This window comes from Strongylocentrotus purpuratus, unplaced genomic scaffold, assembly GCF_000002235.5.
Source record: "Strongylocentrotus purpuratus isolate Spur 01 unplaced genomic scaffold, Spur_5.0 spur5_scaffold_16, whole genome shotgun sequence".
Classification (NCBI taxonomy): Eukaryota; Metazoa; Echinodermata; class Echinoidea; order Camarodonta; family Strongylocentrotidae; genus Strongylocentrotus; species Strongylocentrotus purpuratus.
Genome location: NW_022145601.1, coordinates 20,478,354 through 20,499,897, shown reverse-complemented (window position 1 = coordinate 20,499,897; position 21,544 = coordinate 20,478,354). Strand labels below are relative to the sequence as shown.

Here is a 21,544-nt window from a genome sequence, read left to right as displayed (position 1 = left end):
AATAGAGTTAATCGAAGAGGAGGAGGGGTTGCATTGTTTGTTTCAGCTCACCTATATTCCAGTGTAATGAATGAATTAAATATAACGAATTGATTGCATTGAATTGGTTTGGTTTATTGAAAAATCACATCAAACAAGCAGCTTGCAGACTGAAAATGTTCAATGTACAAACAAGTTAAAAATATAGAGAGATATAAACATATACAAAACTAAAATACATATTGTAAGTCAACCTTTGCAGAAATTATTTAGCATTGGTAAGATGAAATCGAAATTGCAAAACAAAGTTATAAGTTTAATGTAATAATATACTTTCATGTCAAAAGACCAAGGCAGTGGGAAGGAGAGAATGGAGAAGAAAATATGGAGGTTGTTTGAGCGAAAGAGTTGAGAAAGTATTTAACAATTGCTATACAAACATTTCTCTTACAAAAATTGAAATTAAGCATAAAAAACCGTATTGGATGAGATGAAATTAAACCGTAAAAATCAAAATGACAGTCTATTTTCCGTTTTCCCCTGTAATATAAATGTAATGACAGCATTCATCTAGATCGAGAAAGTTGTTCAATAAAGTTAGAATGAGTATTTAAATAACAATGTAGTGTGATTTCGAATAAGATATTGCACATTAAATTGGAGAAAAAGACCAAAGTCAAATAATTGGCAAGGGCATAAATTCGTATTGAAATAAATGAACAGTAATGAACTAATGAAACAACGGATTGAAATATGTTTACAGTTTTAGGCAATCTGAGAGTAAATTGAATAAAAGTGTATGTTGCAAACGTAATATTATACCGGTTTGTTTAAAACCAAAAATCTATTGATATACATGAGTAAAGGAAAGTTATATGTCTAAAAAAAATAGAGTTAAGAGTGTATTTAACAATTTAACGAAATACCACAAATTGATAGATCCTTTGCGACTTTTTTAAAGAATGAAAATCCAAATACACTCTTTCCAATATATCAGTAATGAAATAATAGAGATTGTAAATATCTTTTAAAATTAAAAAAGGGTACGGAATATGTTGACATAAGTAATAATTGATTGAACCAAATCATAAATGAGATTGTTATTCCCCTAGAATGTGTCATGTGTAAATCAACTGTTGATGGTATTTTTCAAGATAAAATGAAAATAGAGAAAGTTGTTCCAATTTATAAAAAGGGATATCCATTGGACACAAGCAATATAATGACTTTAGTCAAACAATAAATCATCATCACAGTATGAGCACTGTTGTTTATCAATATACGAACAAAATCTATAGATGCAAATCTAACATCTTAACACCGTGATTATAAATGAGAAGGCAAACGGGTGCACCCTAGGCATTTAAAGTACGTCTATGTTTAAACAGGGACGTGTTAGAGAAGGACTGGAATCAAGCCGCTCTCCTTTGACCCCATGCTCCAAGCCGCCGAAAAGTTATGCGCTAATCTGCAACTGTTGACCAGGTGGTGAGATAAAAGAGCGCATGAAATTTCAGGATTTAGAAATCTTACATGAGAAAATGGTATCACAGCAACTGTTCGCTGTCCCTTCCAATAATTTCTCATCCATTTTTGAATGTGTAAAGAGTAGAACAAGCGAACAAAAACTTATGTAATTTCATCCTTTTTTAAACTTGAAAAATACAAAAAACAAGCAAAAAACGCGCATTAGCAAACTTAATATTATTGAAGATTGTAAATCATGGATCAAATAACGGGACATTAAAGCATGCACAAATTATATAAAATATTGAGTTTTTGCCAGAATGTAATTTTTCTTTTACCAACTCTGGCACACAAATTATATGAAGGACGGAGTTCTAAATTTGAAAATTTGTTTGATGCACTATTCCCAATAAAATCCCCATATAAAGTTTTTGATTTACATTGAAATTTTGCCGGTAATTTAATATTTTGTTAAAAATCTAAAACTGGTGCCTGGCTTCCGAAAGTCCCCGCCGTGGAATCGCGGTTCGGAGCATGGAACTTCAAAGCCAAGTGGAATGTTACACATCCCATTGTTACGCTTTAAAACTCACGAATGCGTTTGAATAAATTACAAGAGTGTCACCTCCTTTCTGTCACCTCCCTGGTTTAAATACGCCATAATGTACTTCATGAAGCATCAACATAGACCTCAAGTGGCTAACAAACCTAATCCATTAAAGAGATCTTTCCACAATCATATATGAACAAATAATAGGAGCATGAACAAAATTATGAACAAGTATTTCCAAACTTGCGAGATAACATTAAAAAAAACACCAGTATATACATTTCACCTTGTTAATTCATATGATTTTATTCATGGACAAAAACGTTGAACTTCTTTAAAAAAACATTTTCATCAAAAATATCAAAAACTTATTATTATCACAACAATTTAACTGCAAACTGCCTTTAGACTTATACAGAACTTTAGTAAACATTTACCTTGACAAACAAGGGTTAAAAGTTCAAGCTACTACATGCTTCTAAACGTATAAAGCATACAAAACGAATCTTAGAGGGCTTTAATACACAAAGTGTGTAAAGGAAATATATATAGACTTGTAAAACCTTCATTGGGTCCTTGTTACTGATATTTTTCGGTCGGTAAGTATGTGTTTAATCATGGTTAGATCCATGGTTTAATCATGTCGCTTGTGTCCCTATAAAAATCTATATTCCACCAGAATCGCACTTGTTTGGTGGTTTCATCACTATAGTCCGGTCAAATGAAGGCGAGATTTGCCAATGTCCAGCCTTAAATCGGCCTCTGTGGAGTGTCATGCTCCGGTCATGAAGGGCATTCATAACTAATGCTGAAGTGTTTGCTATGTTCCAGCCCCCCCCCCCCCCCGCCAAAAGAGAGAGAGAGAGAGAGAGAGAGAGAGAGAGAGAGAGGAAAATAATGAAAAGGGAAAGATTGATTGATTTTTATTCGACAAGCTTCCAACATACAACAATATACAATAATAACAGATCAACATTAAGTCAGCTTGAACAGGATAACCCACGAAATCTCTAAAGCTTATTTCCAGTGGGGTAAAGAGGAGAGAAAGGGAAAGAAAGGAGAGGAAGCAGAAAAGAAAAGGGGGAAGGGAGATCAGGGGAGGGGGGGCAGAGGGCCTTGCTTCCAAGGCTGTTGCCTCCCCCCCCCCCCAGCAAAAAAAAAGAGAGAAGGAAGGAAAGGAAGGAAAAGAGGAGAAAAAGAAAAGAAGGGGATATCACTTGCGATAACAAGAAAGGCCCCCCCCCCCCCAGCAAACTTTAAAAAACGGAGAAGAAAGGGAAGAGGAGAGAAAGGGAAATGATACGAGAGAGGAAGAAGAAAGGTGTGGGAGATCAGTTGCGATTTTCCCCGCCAAATAGGTCTGGATCGGGGGGCGGAAGGCCCTTGCCTCCCCCCTCGGTAAAGTAGAGAGAGAGAGAGAGAGAGAGAAGGAAGGGAAGGGAAAGGAAAAGAGGAGAGAAAAGGAAAGAAAATATAGAGGAAGAAGAACAGAAAAGGGGAAAAATAAGAATAGATCAGTTGCGATAAATCGCTTCTTCCATCATCATTGTACAAATGTATTAATTTATTTATTCCTGTTTGATAACAATAATATGAATATAAACTCATGATAGCAAAAAAACAACATGCAGAAGTAGCAGCAGACGCGTACACAGGGGGGGGGGGGGGTTTAAACCCCCCCTTCAGTTTTTTTATGTGTGTATTTTTGAGCAAAACCCCCCTCCACCCTTTGTGATTTAAAAAAAAAATATGCCAAAGGCTGACCCCCGACGGAGCAAAATGTCAATTTTTCAAATTTCTGGACCCCCCCCCCAAAAAAGTGTCCTCTTACCCCCCCCCCCTCCCCCTCCCCCCCCCCCCCCCCGCTTATTCAGCGGCTGGCTGAGTCCTTGCGAAATTTTCGGCCCGATTTAAAAATGTAACCCCCCTCCCCCCTCCCTTGAAAAAATCCTGCGTTCGCTACTGAGTATAGTAGTAGTAATTGTAATATATAGCTCGCAAAAAGAAGTCTTGTTCATAATACGATTGGAGATTGTGTGAATGTGATATTGGTCGCTCTTTTCCATTTCCCTATTTTACTCTTTCACTCTTTCCCTCACCCCCCCCCTCTCACACTTAGTCACTTTTTCACATACGCCATCACGAGTTTACACACACACATTCACACACCACACACACGCACACACACACATACACCACACGCTCCATTCTCGCTCTTCCCTCGTTGGCCAATGCACCTCTCTCTCTCTCTTTCTCTTTCTGAGGCCTCTTTTCCTGTATTCTCAGTCTCTTGACTTTTCCCCCTCCTCTCTGCTTTCTGTTTTCTAATCTCTACGATCATTGCAAAGAAGAACAGATATAGCAGATATTCCCGTAACCAATTCATTTAATAGTGCTAAATAGTTCGCAATTATTTTCCCGTCACCATCATTAAAAAAAAAGTTTAGGTTTACATTTGTAATTTTTGTTAACGTATTGCTTACAATGCTAATAGTTCAGAAAAACACACTTTATTCTACGCTTATGTAGCTGTTTCCTTTCTCATAAACACAAAATGTCAAAAATTCTAGGAAAATTATATTCAACATCTAGAACTCACAAATTACCTGTTTTATTACCAGTGTCTATACTAAACAGGTATCTCAAAATTACTGAATAGCCAAAATGTGGATTATAAAATCCCGAAAATTAGACAATACATACAAATTGGAATGCAAAATTGTAGAAACTTAAAGGTTGTGTATCCCTTTTGCAGCCAATATTAAATTCTGTAGAACTTTGCAGGAATTATGAATATGTCACCTATGTCCTATCTGTGAAATTTAAACGTCAGCAGTGTCTTAGTATTTAAATTGTGCAAGGAAACCCGTTTACCTTTTTAGACTTCACAGTCAAACACTATTGAGTGACTGACTGACTTCTTTTTTCTTTTGTAATAACATTCATAACATGAGCTGTAATGGGTTCATGAACATTTTTTCTACATCAATAACCCACTTCGTGTAATGGTCAACATTAAACTGATTTACATTTGAAAATCAGACAAATTAATTCAACGAGCGCGCTCGCTAAAAATTAACGGTCGTTATTTTCCCACAAAAAGACAGTTTCACGCCATTTTGTTTTGAGGGAAGTTCTAAAATAGTATTATCTTTCAAATGCCGTTGGAATTTCACCTTTCCAATTTTTTAGCCTACAAATGGAAATCAATAACTTTAATGAAATCTTTTCGTATAAAATTAATTTCATCACATTGATAAATAAAAATGATTTTTAAAAAAAAGGATCTTACTCTTTCATGTTAAAACTACGAGCAAATCTTAAAAACTACTTAAAGCAAATATCTATGAACAAATCGCCAGAAATGAAACCTCGAAACACAACCCCTATTATAATGATTTACCTGAATTAGATGATGTCATTAATTAAATGAAATTTAAATTGATTAAAAGCTTTTCTTTAAAAATCCCAAAGTTCTTAAAGTCTATTACTCTATATTTGTAATCAATTTAGTAAAGAAGAAAAAAAATGAGAAATCGATAGGAGAGGCAGGAAAGCAATACAAATCTACGTTTACCCAACCAAAATGCTGATGATTCTGATTAAATAAGTTGCTTTAAAACTGTTCCTCCTATATTCTTGATTCGTCTGATGTTCTTTGCCAAGTTTAACTCCGTTCGTAGTAACAGAAATTAAGTATCACGTTGTGACCGCCTCCCTGCAGGCCTTCATAGGGATGTACGGCCGTCTGGCTGTCACCGTTGTTGTCATCTTCGTTGTCCCAACGAAACCAACTCTTCGTTACTGTCATTCCGTTGACCTGTGGGCGTATGCATCAAACAAACATAGATAGGAGATTCGATGGAAATTGAATTTTTAAGAATCCCCGCTGTATTATCCAAAACTATCAAAGAATTTTGACCAGTCTACTGGTTTATGGTAGTAACAGAAATTAAGTACTACGATGTGACTGCTTTAAAATAAAACATTTGTGATGCTTATGATAATTTATCTTGCATTTAAGACCTGTGTTTGCGTAGATTTGCTTTCGGTTTTTCAGAAAGTGTCGGGTAAACTGACAATAAGAGGCAGATGATGAGGGGTGTATTTCACAAACGTTACCCCCAGAGTCCTCGAGAATTTAGCCTTGATTATGTACGGAATTTCGTGTAACCAACGCAAAACCTCGGACGGGAAGACCCTATTATTGACGAAGGAAGCCGGCCAAATGAAAAATACCCCTACATAATACTTTTTGTTCTTCGTTTTTGCTCCCCCCCCTAGTTTTCGCCAATGTTCAATATGTTATGGAAACAATGGGTCTCATATATAAAATTAGCAAAAGCTTATGAGGCACGTACTGCTCTGTGGGAGAAAATATAAACAGTCGTATCTATGCAAAGGTGCCCGTTCAGTGAAAAAAGGTTTACGTCCTTGTACATAATTTCCGAATTAAGTAAATAGATCATCCTGCTATTAAATATGATATAATAGTTGTCACTTATTGAAATTATCAAACAGACGAATTAAGCCCCAGACTATATAGACAACCATCTCCCATCTGCTTGCAATGGTTTGGGGTGTCGATCAACTATAAAGAGTCATGCGGCTGAGAATAACTTACCGCTTGGCAGGTCGAATAGCGAGGGAAAAGCATGAAGCTGTCTTCGGTTGGGAGGAAGATTCCTCGGTCGGTCACGCCATCACTTCGACAACAGAAGTAGAGTCTTGTGTTTCCTCCATAGTCTCCGGAGGGTAACGTTCCCGAGGCGCTGTTTCGATTGTTATCATCCTCATCGTCCCAGCGTATGTTACCTTCTGTGAAACCTATAAGGAAAGAACCAGACCAAAACAAAAGAAGGATAACCCTGCATTGCTTTGGGAATTAGTGCTTGAATATTCACGAAATTTCGTTACACCCGACTCGCAACGACGCTAAGATCGGGACGCGAAGACCGAGACGCGAAGACCCAATGTGACGAAGTTAGCCAAGTCGACCTACCATACCCGGTGTCAGTAATAAGTACCCACTTTCCTCAGTTTGTGGTATGTCAAACAAGGCAGAGAACGAAATGTAAAATATCTTCAAAAAGAGTTCTGCTAATGATGAGTGATAATAATGATAATAATAAATATAATGGTGGTGATAATGATAATAATGCCAGCAATAAAGAGGTGATGATGATGGTAATAATAATAAACTTAGTGATAGTAATAGTTATAAAAATAATGATAATAATAATAATGATAATAATGATAATAATAATAATAATAATAATAATAATAATAATAATGATAATAAAAATAAAGATAATGATAAAAATAGCCATAATGATTCATCTTGAGGACCTTGCAATAGTTTTTACCCCAGGAGTTGCCAGCTACCCATTTACACGTGGATGGAGAGTGTCAAAAGTGAATTATTATTGTTAAAAGATGTTCATGCTAGGCTGGGATTCGAACGGTAGACCCTTGGACTGAGAGTCATGTTAATAAAACACTCTACCAGGATACTTTCACGTGTTACTTCTCATGTTAAAGATAAAGTTGAGTTCTGGTCATGCGAATGCATTGTGAAAGAAAAGGTGTGGAATGGATCCGAAAAAGTTGATCATGTAGCATGTAAGTATTGGTGTGTACTGCAAGGTTCTGAAGTCATCAAAATCATAATAAATGTGGCCCAGTCTTGGTAAAGTAACAGGCACTGTACACAGAAAGATGCATTATGGGACTACACAAATGGTGTCGGGGATATACTTACATTGATTTCCTTATCTTTCTATGCTCATTACTCAGCCAATACACATTTTCTACCAAAATTGTTTGGCAAATGACATTTATTTGTAATCTTGAACATTCAAAGTTAGTTTCGTTTGATTCTGTGAGAATTCATTTTTTTTTAAACCAGAACTCGAGTTTATCTTTAAGTAGTAGGGTCCAAACAAAATTACAGGACCCACATGATTGGGGGAGGATGTAGTTATGATTTTGGTTTTTCTTTAGAGATAAAATATTATCTTATCTGTTCGATTTGGCCTAAAATAAATGTAGTTAATTTTCTTTTTCTTTTTTGTATATGGTTTATCCTACCGAAATTGTATTTATGTTTATAGTTTTATGATGATGACGATGATGATGATTAGTATTATTATTATTATTATTATTATTATCGTCATCATTATTATCACTGTTATTAATTTTATTCTTCCTATCGTCATGATTAACATTGTATTGTGCCAGCACATACCTGTTGGGCAAGTGTTGTACTTGTAGATGCAGTAACTCCCTGGTTGCCAGCTCCATTTCAAGTTGGAGTCAACGACACTGGTGGTCTTTATGCAGAAGTTGTGCCCCATGTTGTTCGAACCAAATGAACCTGCCAGGTTCAATGGAGTACTCCAGTAGTTGTTGCTATTGCTGTCTTCTGTGTCGTGGTACCGGTATCCTTCAACCCAGGTGAACTCGCTGTTGGGACACCCGCTGGTAGGTTTTTGGAGACCGTAGGTGCCATCAGGCCAAGTTAGAGGGATTAAGACTTGTCCGTCTGGGATCGATTACAAAAGAGACAGAGACTAATGCTCCTGAAAGCTTCCTTAGTTAACACATTTGCTGTTTTCTTTGCCTCTTTGTTTGCCAAACGTGCATTTTTTCCTACAACTCTAAGGCGGATCTAAATCTGGACTGGAGAGTTTATTAATGCATTAATAACCGTAAATCATTAGATGACAATACTTGAACAAAATAATTTCAGTACTTGATTATCGCATCAAGCTCATAAGATTTGACTCCTTTAAGGTATATAAAGACTATCTAAGTCATGGATGAAAAAACAAGAATTTGCAAGCCTTACCATAGTCTTCGGGTTTAATCCCCAGAGCTAGATCTTAAAAACAGATCCGTAGTTCGGGTCTATATCAATTATTCGTGAAAACTATACGTACCAGCGGTTCTTTGTGCTATGGACCTATAGTTGGCATATCCCTGCATAGCCCTTAGTACGTTGCTTGCCACACTGGACCGTTGGAAAGAGCTGATGCAGTGGCCAGATGCGAGATAGGTAGAGAGAAGGGTCCAGTAATCTTCATCGAACACCTCATGCATGCCAAGCAACTCCAATTTGATGGGCTCTATGGAGAAAATCCGATTGGGGGGGGGGAGGGGTAGCATTAAGATTTCTTCATCATCATCAGCATCGTTTTCATTATCAACATAACTATTTCTTTCTTATCATCATTATCGTCATTAATATCATCTTTGTTATCATCGTCATCATCATTAACATCATCGTCATAATCATTAACATTATCGTCATTATCTTAACATCAGCCGCAGCAGCAACATTGCAGTGATCTGTCAAATGAAAGCATTTTAGACTAAGGTTGTTGTCTTCCCTGTCGTCTTAAGCTAGGCCCAAGTGCTTATAACGTGTTAAGAATACGGCAAAGGCAAAAGGCAAATTCTGAAACATGTTTTCTTAGACTAAAATCATATGTCTTAATAGAGATGTAAAAAATTAGGGCCTGGTCTCGGTGAAACTACATTTGCCCTCGCGTCTATTTCTCCGTGCTGTATTTCGTCAAAGGTATAGGGTTTAGAGAAAAGTGGCTTATTCGTATTTTGAATCTTAGTGCTGGTCTAGTCGACGTTACATTTGCCGTCGCGTCTATTACCCTTGGCTGTATTTCGTCAAAGGGTTAGAAGAAAAATGTCTAAAAGGTTTCCTAAATTACGGCCTTTGTCTCGGCGACACTCCATTTGTCCTTGCATCAACTGCTCCCGAGCTGTATTTCGTAAAAGGTATAAGGTTGGAAGGATACTGTTTTATATGTTTATTGAATACGGGCCCTGGTCTCGTTGACACATTCGCCTTGCGTCCATTGCTCTGGGCTGTATTCCGTCTAAGGTATAGGGTAAGGATAAGGGTTGCGATTCGGTTTTAGGTAAGGCTTAGGGCCAGGGTTAGGTATAGTGTTGGGTGTAGGGCTTATGTTTAGGGTTCGGTTAGTGTAGGAATTGATGCGGAGCAGTTGGAGCAAGGTATCGTACAACCCCTAGTCCGATCATTATATCACAAATATGTTGACGCCATGTACAGGTCTCACATGGTCCCTTAACATATTGCTCTGATTGTCTCATTTTCGCTCGCTGGATCACTGCAGCACAAACATACCTCGTTCGACGTCACTACCAAACTAGCCAATCAGCTGTCAATGACGTCATATTGAATGCGGCGGCCAATATATTTTGTGAAATTATCGAAAAATGGACTATTTCTAATTGCAAACTGGTTTTATTTTTGGATGGAAACGCAGCCATTGTTACCTTGAAATTCATTGAAGTCATCAGAATAGGGTTAGTTACGTCTCAGATGATTCAAGAGGTCTTTTTTGTAGATAAATTTTTAATTTCTTAGAATGTTCCACTGTGTTGCAGGGTACCGGGTGTATGCCATTGGGAGTGATGTGTTCGCGCGCAATGGCGCGAATTATACATTCTTCTTCTTCTTCGCTATAAGTACAGGCCACCGCGCCGTCGGGCGTGAACATTCCTTTCCTTCTCAATACAATAACTTTCACCTGCCTAAGTTATTCAAACCATACGGAATCGTGGCGTCTCGCCACTTCCATTACGTAATCATTAAAAGGATCCGCATATACAACATTTTCCTGCTATACGTTGTACCGCAGGAAAATACAAATCTCCCTGGTATACCTTACAGTCCAAACGATAAATATGTGCCTTAAACGAAGCAGGCGACAATCGGCGTAGCAGACGACACTTGATAGTAATTTTGTATGTGAGATTGCTTTGCTAAATATAAATTACTTTGTTAATAAATATCAACTAAAATTTCTTTTACATTTCTTTAAACCATCATTGATATTTAATAATTCATGAGTGAGTAAAAAAAAACATACCAAACTATATAATGATATGAAATACTTGGTGGCAATTGGGGTAGTTTGACGTGATGACCGATTGCACCCCTCTGTTAATAACCGAATAGTTCATGGTGTGTCATGAATATTCATGTTTTTGCTTACCTCGGCTAAATGTTTGCTTTTACTGAATGGAAAAATTACGGTGGGGGTTGGATGAAATGGACAGAATGAACATAGCAGAAATGATAATTGATAATTCATGCTTCTTATCCTTCGTGTGCTTGACCTATAATCTTACAATCGCTTGGCAGACTGAGTCCAAAGTTCGACTTGTTTCACATGTGTATTATAGGCAATGGCGAGCTTGCAACCTATTTTGAAAAATTACGGTGGGTGAACTTTCAAAAGTCAATAAGACATGAGGGCTCCAATGAAAGAGCTAGTGATAACGTACGTCGGGGTGGATGTGCTTTTCGTTTAAACAAAAAAAGAATTTTTAACGATTTAAAAAAGAAAACATCAATAGGCTAACATGTTGGTTGGTTCTTCGTTTAGATGGCGCTCTTCAATCTCAAAGATTATTTGCGCCAGTCAATTTCGTGTATAGCTTTGGCGTGGGCTTCGGAAATCAAGCCCACGAGCGACTTTCCTTGGTGAAATGAAATTAATAGTGATATGGTTTTATAAAAAAAAAAAAAAAAAAAAAAAAAAAAAAAGGTGCAATATTAAAATTGCATAAAATGCACATAAAAGGCGAGATGGGAGTTAGTTGCAATTGTTCATGGAAAAACCGCAAATACTTCATTTTATATATTATTACAGGATCGACATAAGTTAAGGGGGTCCCTGATAGCTTTAAAAGCTATCTAAAACGATTAGTATCGTATATGTAACCCAATAATTCACGAGTAAAAATTGGGTTAGACATCAATAATTGTTTCAGATTAGGGTTGTTCAATTTAATCCTTTCTTTTAAGAGACGTCTATCTTTGTCGTATTTTGTACAATAGAAAATAAAATGTTTAATTGTTTCATCTTCTTGACAAACTTCACAAAGACCAGTATCGTGTTGGTTAATTTGAAAAAGGTAATAATTTAAACTACAGTTACCTACTCTTAGTTGTTGTATCAAGCATTCTTCTCTGCGAGATAGGCCTTGTCTATGTATGGGCTTTGAAACGTCGCTATGCAAAGCATATAAAAATCTACCGTGTTCTGCATTGTCCCATTCTGCTTGCCATAATTTGTTATAATGGATCAAACGAGAGGCTGCCAATTCACTTCTTGTATTTGGTATAACTATGTCTATACACCTTTTCATGGCTCCTTTTTTGGCAGCCCGATCTACAATCTCATTGCCCCTAATATCGCAATGTGACGGAATCCATTCAAAAGCAACACAAACATCCTTAAACTGCAAAATATTAATTATGGATAAAATTTCATTTACAATAGCACATCTAATAAAGTATGAATCGATCATTTGTAAAGCTGACAAAGCGTCGCTAAAAATTACCACCGAAGAGGATTCAATAAAATCCACTCTTGTGCCATTAGTATGGCCACTAGTTCTGCTCTCATAATACAGACATGGGATAATCTAAAAAATTTCACCACATTATAATGAGACACATAAAATGCGGCTCCTGTCTTCCCATCCTCGAGTTTAGAACCATCTGTATATATATGTAAAAACCCATTCCATGAATTTCAAATGCTATCTAGAACAATCGATTTTATTTCAAATGGAGGCATTTCCTTTTTTTGCACTTTGCCATGGTTTTCGAAAGACACTTGTGGTCGTGCTAACCGCCATTCTGGGATTTTCGGCAATAAGTTGGTTTGCCCTTCCACCACTACTTCGTCTCTAAAGGATCGCAGTTTAAAAGGTCCTTCTCCTATCTTCCATTCTAAGTTATTTAAATCATAGTCATCACCCAATACTTCTTTTGTTGGGTGGTTTAAAGTACTAGACAGTAAATAAACTCGAAAGTTATCATTTAACAACCTTCTACGATATCTCAGAGGCAGCTCCCCGGTCAAAACTTGTAAAGCCTCCAAGGACACATTGTGTATTGTGCCTGTAATAATTTTTAAGGCTCTGTATTGGATAGAGTCAAGTTTTTTTGTTAAAGATATACAAGCAGAATCATACATTTCACTCCCATAGTCCAAAATGGATAGGATAAGTCCTTTATAAATCATCATCAAAATCTCATACCTACTTCCCCAGGGGGTGCCGGAGACACAACGTAGCAAGTTTATTCTTTTCTTACATTTATCAATGATAGAATCTGTATGGACAGACCAAGTTAAATTGGAGTCAAACCTCACACCAAGGAACTTATACTGCTCGCATATAGGCAGATTATGTCCTTTTATTTGTAGAAGAATATCTTTCTTTTGTTTGTTGGTAAAGACTAATACTGCAGATTTGGTAGGGGAAACGTTTAACTTCCACGTCCAACACCATATCTCAAGCTAACATGTTAGGCTGCTGACTCTGACGATAGGGGGCGTTGTGAAATGAGACTAAACGGAGCAATATGTTAACTGCCACCACAAAACTACCAAACAGTCACATGGTTTGATTTTCAGTTAGCACTCAATAAAGGTGTATTTGGTCCAGATTGTCAAATAGTTTTTGTTTTACCTCTGGTATTTCCAGGAAACGAAAATTTTTTCTTCAATGTAATTAAATAATATGGGAACGCCAATCCGGAAGACAGTGGTACAGTGGCAGTATATTGTAGACCTATGATGTCCGATCTTGAAGTTGTTGTAGTAGAGTTAAATTCTTCTCGACCTTGGCTACTGTTCTCATTTTGGTCTCCTCAAACTTTAACACAGAGTAAACTTTTGTACTGATGTACCTAGATAATATAAAGAAGAGGATGTGTAATTTTGCTACCCCAAAAAATTGTAGGACAATCTGAATTTAGAGGGCTAATCTTTTTGTCACCTTGCGAAATACCTTAGCGAACCTATTAAACTATGCACCTCAGGTCGGTATGAAGCTGTGACTCACCGTTCAGGTCGTCGCTGCCAACCGTGTAGCTTGAGTAAGTGCTGCCGAAACTTGACCCGCTCTCCATTCCACTTTCGAAGCTGTCCATGTCGACTGCAAGTGAAGCACTGAATCCACCATAGGATCCTGCAGCACTTAGGCTGGCACTTACCTATATGAATATTGATCAGATTCAAACAGGCGCGGTTCTAGAAGAACCTCTTTTTTTTTTCTTTTTTTCTTTTTTTTTGGAGGGTGGGGGGGGGGGGGGGGGTTATTTGCATTTACTTTTCACGTGCACATCCCTTAAAATAATTTAAATTATTTTTTGTTAAAGTCCCAAATCCCTTCTATAAAACCTTAGCTTAAGATATTTCTTTAAGGGTTTCTCCATTCGTTTCTTTCCCTGTCATTTTTATCAAAATAAAGTACTTTAATATATTTCCTGCTTTCTCCTTTGCCCACTACATCATCGTGAATAAATCTATCACACAAACTTTATGCTTATGCTTCTCTTTTCGCCTCTTTTACCCCAATCATTTGTTTCCTCTTATTTTTCTCTCATCTTATCAACATTCCTGACTTAACAATTATTATCAAATACTATATCACCGTTAAAATGAAAATGCGATTCGGAAAACGACAGAGAGTTTTACTGTTATCATCTTTTAAATTGTATTATTGTGTCTTATTTGTTATTTGTTTAGCGCCACATCACTAGGTGCTCGATTTTTAGTATTGTCACACAAACTGTCCTCTTTCTTTCATTTTGATTTTGGAACCCACTTCGGACTTTGGTTTGTGCGGGCCCAGGCCCAATTCTATGCAAATGCGTACGCATGCGTTAACTAGTCTACTCAACAAGACGTTTCCCTATTTACTTCGAGTGTATTTAAAACTGCAACATGTCTTTGTATAAGCAATATTTTTAATTTACATTTGGAAAATAGTATAGCGACATGGAACCATTTACATCGCGAGCAAAACGTCTTTTGGTGATTGATACACTTCAATATATGATATCAATAAATAAATAGTAAATCTTGTATTGAAAAGTAATGAAAACCTTACCTGTGTCGATGCGTATTCGACAAAGGACGACCTGCTCTCCTCATAGTTGGTACCTACTCTGGTTCCAAGATCCACCTCAGTCACGACATGCTGTAGAGAGAAATCACATAACACACAATCAGCCTCACTTTAGCATGTTTAAGGCTCGTTCCGATAACGCGACTAACCACCGCGATTTTATATGTGGCCTAAGAGTGTAGGCCTATTAGAACCCAGGGACGGTGATCTGTTGGTAGACGAGGTGACAAGACCCACGGAAATTTATCGTCCATGACATTTGAATCAGAGGCCAATAAAACTTATACAAAATATCATTTAGGATTAAGAAACACACATTTTGATGATACAAAACAAGTAAATGCGAGAAGGGGGAGCTATAAACTCTAAAGTCGGCTTACTGTGGACCGAAATTTGTTACTGTTCAACATTGGAGAACCTTTAAACTCGGTAGGCTTATTAATGTGGAGTTCCTAATTATAATAGGCATTTGCATATATTTTACCGTTCCCCAGGATTCGAGAAATTGCATGTAGTCAGCTTCATTGTATGAGTTTGGGAGACTGCAAGCGTCAGAAACGAAGCCATTATTGAGTGCATAGCTATTAGGCTGAGCAAGTTCTGTCAGGTAACGCGCGTTACCGAGGTTCTGTATCGTTTGAGTAGCGAAGAAGACAGACCCTTGACTAGCCATCCGATTGGAGATGGTTTCATAGCCTGCAGGAAAATTTAGCAAGATGACGATTTTAAACGACGTTAAAATAGTTATAAAGTGATTTTTCTTAATACGTCTCCTCAAAAAGCACTAAAAGCCATTGAGTAAAAGATGATGATGATGACGATGATGATAATGATGATGATGATGATGATGAGATTGTTACAATGACGTTTTTCAAATAGCGAATAAGACAAATGATTAAGAAAAAACAATTAAATGCCCTCAACCCTTGCTTTAGCGTATCTTCACACCGCTGCTCGTTGGATTCAACTAGTACACTGCACTTACTGTGCAAACTATCCATTGCACTACTTGATTTTTAGGAATATGTTTATTTTCTGTGTGTATCAGTTGAGTAGGTGCTAATTTGCCAAATGCCATCAAGCCACGTCCAAAGGAAAAAATACGTATGTTCCCCAGAAAACGAAATACTTACGTGCACTGGCTGCAAATTCAGCGCTCGCGAAAGTGCCACTGTATGACCCTGAAGAGACAAACGATTGGGGAGAGATAAGAGAGTAAATATATTTTGCGAATAGGCCTCAATATTGGCGACATAATCTCAAAGACATGTTATATCTCAAATATTCAAATCAGTTTAAAATGACTCGGTTACATTGTTGAAGTTTGATGAAAAAAACTGCTAAATTTTTGTGTGAAATGTTACTCATTATATTCCTTTTACTGTACTGTTACTGACGGCCATGCATTATGGCTCAAGGCATGGGCACACAGATGATTTTTTGTGTATGTTGGGGACCGGGGTAAAATGAAATAAATTATTGAAAATTTATTGCATGTTCTTTGGTTTTTTAATTTATGGAAACTGCCCCCTACCCTAGCCCCCACTGCATGCAGTCATGGTTTAGTGACAAAGCAATGGCCTCGTAACTGTGAGGCCCCGTGATCAAAACCGTGTCGATGTGCTATATTGGTGCCCTTTTGTGGGGCATTAATCCTCATTACTGTCATTTATGACTTAAGGGCGTAGGTCCCCTAGTTGATAAGCATAGTAGCATACACATGCTTTAGCAGTCACGCAAAACACACATTGGCAAATTATTATTCAATAAAATCTGTGAATGTATACTAAGTATATACTAAGTATATATGTAAAACAAAAATATTCCAGCTATATGAGCGACAGTGTATTATGGAAATTACATATTGGAATTGGCACAACATGAATTATTTGTGGCTTTTGCTGTCTCCTTTACTAGCCGAGCTTTTGCTCTAGATGATCTTCGTCAGCACTATATACAAATGAAGGTTTGAATGGACATATATTTGCACCCACCTGTATACATTAGATAAATATAATCACATATTTGTTGGGGTATACATATACATTTATATTTAGAGATACATATTAAATACGGGTCACGATATGTTTATGAATAATAACGATGTAAATGACAAAAGATTGCACTACGTTATCTTCATTAATAGGACCTAATGTCTTGCCAAAGGACATTAGTGCCGCGGCGGGACTCGAACCGACGACCTTGTGATCCACAGTCCGGTGACATATCCACTCGACCAAGACACCTCCACATTTCTTCCTCTCCCCCTCTCTCTCTCTCTCTTTCTCTCTCTCTCTCTCTCTCTCTATATATATATGTATATATAATTATATAAATTTACTATCTCAAGCACGTCATAAATTTAATGTAATCTTTTAGAATGAAGTGATCGGATAAATATCTACTTACCAGCTACATCAACTTGTGCAGAAAGCTTGGATGCGTAACTTTCAGTACCATGAAAAGTGGTACGTGACGACGAAGTAAAGGCACTGTCTCGGGAGACAAAGTACACCTCATCCGGAACTCGATACATACCGTCGCTCGACACTTTCGATTCGTCGTAACTCAATTCGAAGATCCGTCTACTGACCAAGAGGCCCGGGTCTACCCCTCCACTGCCAAGTTCGCCCCCTTCTGGGTTACCCTCGAGGATGTTGTAGCCGATGCCGATGAAGGTGAGACCGCTGGGCGTCGGTTGCACTACTGCCGAACATCGGTCTACAGCGATCGTCGTCACCATCAACAGCAGGATGGCAGCATTTTTAACCCCGCCAAACATCATGGCTCTTAATTCAGTTCGTATGGGTATCTGACGAACAATTAGTAAAGAACTTGCTATTGAGTAACGATTGCCATTTTGCATCAGAATAAAAGCAAATAAAAGACATAAAAGGGAATAAAATATAAAAGAGCGATGTATTAGCCTTAATATTTCATTTACAAGCGTCAAAGAATATATTTAAAAATACAAACCTACAAAGAAAGAGTGAGCATCAGAATAAAAGCAAATAAAAGACATAAAAGGGAATAAAATATAAAAGAGCGATGTATTAGCATAAATATTTCGTTTACAAGCGTCAAAGAATATATTTAAAAATACAAACCTACAAAGAAAGGGTGAATGAAAATTAATATTAAAACAAATGGTTAATACATTTAATTCGTATAAAAACTGTTGCCAAGGTTAAAATCTCCTAAGATATTAAAAAAAGTAAGTCATGTTAAATCTATTAAAAGTATCATCGAGAGAAAAAAATATCTACAAATCTAGAAATTACCACTGAAGAGATTTTCCTTGTTTAGAAGTGATCTTACCGTGCAGTTTGCTAAAACTGTGGAGGATTCTGCCAAAAAGTGATGTCAGCATCGAGTGAAGTCATACATTTATTATGGCCCAATCGCCAGAAACAACACTATTTATTCTTTCGTAAGCCTCATACTGGTGCTAACAAATTGCCTTGATGCAGGAGCCAAGTTCATAACCACGCCCAGTTCCTTTCTATAATGACTAATCACAAGGCTGACACGATGAAACCCGACTTCCTCAATCCTCTAAACATTGGCCAATAGTTGACAAGGCCAACTTCATAGCCACGCCCAGTTCTTTTCTATACTAACCAATCACGACGGCTGACACGTTGAAACACGCCTTCCTCGACCTTCTAAACGTTGTTCAATATCTGACGATGCAAACGTCTATTTAAATTTCAAAATTAGTGTCGCTACAATTACTATAATAGATAAATAAATTATATTTTATTGCATCTTTCCTAAATGGCATTTTCACAACTGAATTGCACATGAATTTCACAAATTGGATATATACATTGTAAACAAATTACAGAACATTTAGTTACAAATTATATAAACGTGTCATGTTACTACTGCCTTAATACGATAAAAAGTTAAAAAACAGTTAATGAACATAATTTTAACCAAAAACAAATGGACTAAGACAAATTATACAACAGTTCTTTGTAGATGTGGCATGGGTATAGTGGTAAATTAATCAAAGATAGCGGCAAGAGCAGTGGTATGAACATTTAGTAGTATTTGAAATAATTATTCAAATTTAAAAGTAAATAGCAGTTCAATATCATTAATACATATCGATACGATATCATTAAAAGCATGTACAGGATTTCAGACATTACAATGATAAATCATTACAATAGATATAAACATGAGCAAATTAGCTGTTATTATACGGGCGAATCAAATTTGGAGTAGGACTATTTTGCATGCGACTGGTTTTACATTTAAAATCCGGAATTTTCTTCGAAAATGGAAACGATATAACGATCATTATTATACTTTTCACAGGCAATAAGTTATACAACACTTTAAAATTACATTTTCTCAATTTGTTTTCCATGTATTAGTCTTGTAATAAATTCCTTTCAAAACATGTTTTCCACTTTATATTCATCCTTACAATATTTTCCCGGAAGAAACAACATCGTCTATTTACCCCTTCCTACGGTATCAGATGGTTATACAGATATTTTGAAGTTATATTACTTAAGCCCTGTATAGGTTTACCTACTTTTAAATTTTAGGGAGTAGTTAACCGTGATACAACTTGCTTTTTATCATTGGATATTTGGGTGAGCCAAATTATAGGTACGGCTTGGCGTTGTTTTCAATAATTAAATATTGTAGATCTTTTGCTATTTCTAAATTCACAGATGAAGACCTGGCCCTTGTTAATGAAACGGCCATTGCAGCAATTGAGCGATGGAAGAACTTGATTTAATTTAATTTAATCTAAGTTAAGGAACTTTACACAACTATCTTGATCTAAGGAGACACGAACGAACGAACTGTTAAAATCTTTTGCTACTTTTACCTTCTTTTAAATTGGGAATAGTTAATAATAATAATAATAATATTTAATTTTTATATAGCGCTTAATACAAATGTCTCTAAGCGCTTTACAAATATACTATTACCCCGGTCATTGAATTCAGTGCTTTCCCGCACACACTGTGTGTACAATCTCCACTTCCTGGGGAGCATTCCAGCCGTAGTTGGGAATAGTTAGCCGTGATAAAAAAATTACGTATGACTTGGCGATATTTTGGCGTTATAATAATACAAAATTGTAGATCTTTTGCTTTTTCTAAATTCAATAAAGCTATTATTTCTTCCACACTTTTAAAATCCTCCATTTACTGTCAAAATATCATTCAAACGGATTACTCCACTATGACAACATTTTTTTTATAGAACAATTTTTTTTTTATATTGAAAACTGTATATTGAATATGTAAATGGAGAATGAGTGAAGATGCAAAATGCAATGATTGACAGGTAGATAAAGATATGATACATGCCTTGGTAACGTGTAAATTGAATAAAACCTTATGGACATATGTTACCTGGTTGGTTAAAAAACATTTTCACAAGCATGATCATTGATCTTTTGATAACAAATAGCGAAAATAACGAAATAGACGATTTTATTACCATAGCTTTCTGGACAGTTTATAAATCGATTTTTTACGAAATTATAAAGGCGTTGATTATAAAGAATCCAGTTTAAGTTTTTTTTTATTTGCTTCTAAACTATGAAAGAGACTAAGAGTTTTAGAAAATGTACTGGGAAACCTTTGTTTAGACTTCCTCATGCATTATCTGATTTTGTTTGATATTTTTGATATGAATGTGGAATGAAATCTTTAGTCTATGAATAAATGCTATTGAAAGAAAAAAGAAAAATATCAGTATAATTAGAAATTAGGTAGATGCATATACATATTATATGATATATACTTTTGTTCTTTCGTAATTCCTTTTTTTAATTTCATGCAATATCAAAACAATAAAAATAATTCTACAAAATACAATTCTTTTTCATCATAATTCTCACACCGCATTCACACGCACACACCAGCGCACGCGCACACACACATACACACACGCACACACACACACACACACACACACAAACAAGCTAAGAAACTCATGTTCTTAGATGATACAGGTATATCTTTTCAAAATCATCAACATTTTAATTGTTAATATATGAATAAAAGCCTGTTTATCTTTCCTTCTAATGATGCCGAATTAAAAAAAAATATAGATTATTGTCATTCGGGGATGGCTGGTCCGAAGTGATATTCGGGAAAAAAAATCTGTCTTCATTTGTGCAAGAAGTACTTTTACAAGCTACTTTCAAACAAGTTTGTGCGTCACCGATTGAATTGTGTGAACATGCCTATGACGTATTACGTAACCCGAACGTGATTTCTAAGGGACATACAACAGGGTATTGAAACCGCCTTTGGGTTGATTTTTCGAAAGCAGTTGCGATCTTGATTTGAAGCTAATTTATGTTTTAGTGGTCATTAAGCATCTATTTTCTGACTATTAAGTGATATAAAGTAAGTTTTAATGATTACATATACAAAAACTGTGTTAAACGATTTGCACTATAATCAGCACTATAATCGATGTACTTTTTTGGAGGAAAGAACGGGTATATAATTTGGTCAGATCAACTCCACTTCAGAAGCTCGTCGTTGGCGCCGATTAGGATTCATTCCCGTAAAGCGATTCCATATG

At 36.4% G+C, this 21,544-nt stretch overlaps 1 protein-coding gene across 1 annotated transcript; it reads right to left on the bottom strand.

Moving 5' to 3' along the window:
- Positions 1-5,201: 5,201 nt before the first annotated feature.
- LOC589590 lies at positions 5,202-18,492 on the bottom strand. Its single transcript, XM_030987012.1, has 10 exons — positions 18,293-18,492; positions 17,384-17,786; positions 16,108-16,155; positions 15,459-15,670; positions 14,957-15,046; positions 13,907-14,057; positions 8,938-9,123; positions 8,244-8,540; positions 6,621-6,823; positions 5,202-5,816 (listed from the first exon to the last, which is right to left on the bottom strand). Exons 2-10 carry the CDS (start codon positions 17,757-17,759, stop codon positions 5,664-5,666), a joined length of 1,716 nt encoding a protein of 571 aa, XP_030842872.1. The 5' UTR covers positions 17,760-17,786; positions 18,293-18,492; the 3' UTR covers positions 5,202-5,663.
- Between the last annotated feature and the right edge of the window lie 3,052 nt (positions 18,493-21,544).

Excerpts from the sequence above, each read along its gene's own strand:
- LOC589590 (XM_030987012.1), bottom strand. The coding sequence starts at position 17,759 with ATGATGTTTGGCGGGGTTAAAAATGCTGCCATCCTGCTGTTGATGGTG. Across the intron at positions 15,047-15,458 it reads TTCTCGAATCCTGGGGAACG|CATGTCGTGACTGAGGTGGA; the intron begins GTAAAATATATG and ends TTCTCTCTACAG. Across the intron at positions 6,824-8,243 it reads GTACAACACTTGCCCAACAG|GTTTCACAGAAGGTAACATA; the intron begins GTATGTGCTGGC and ends CTTTCCTTATAG.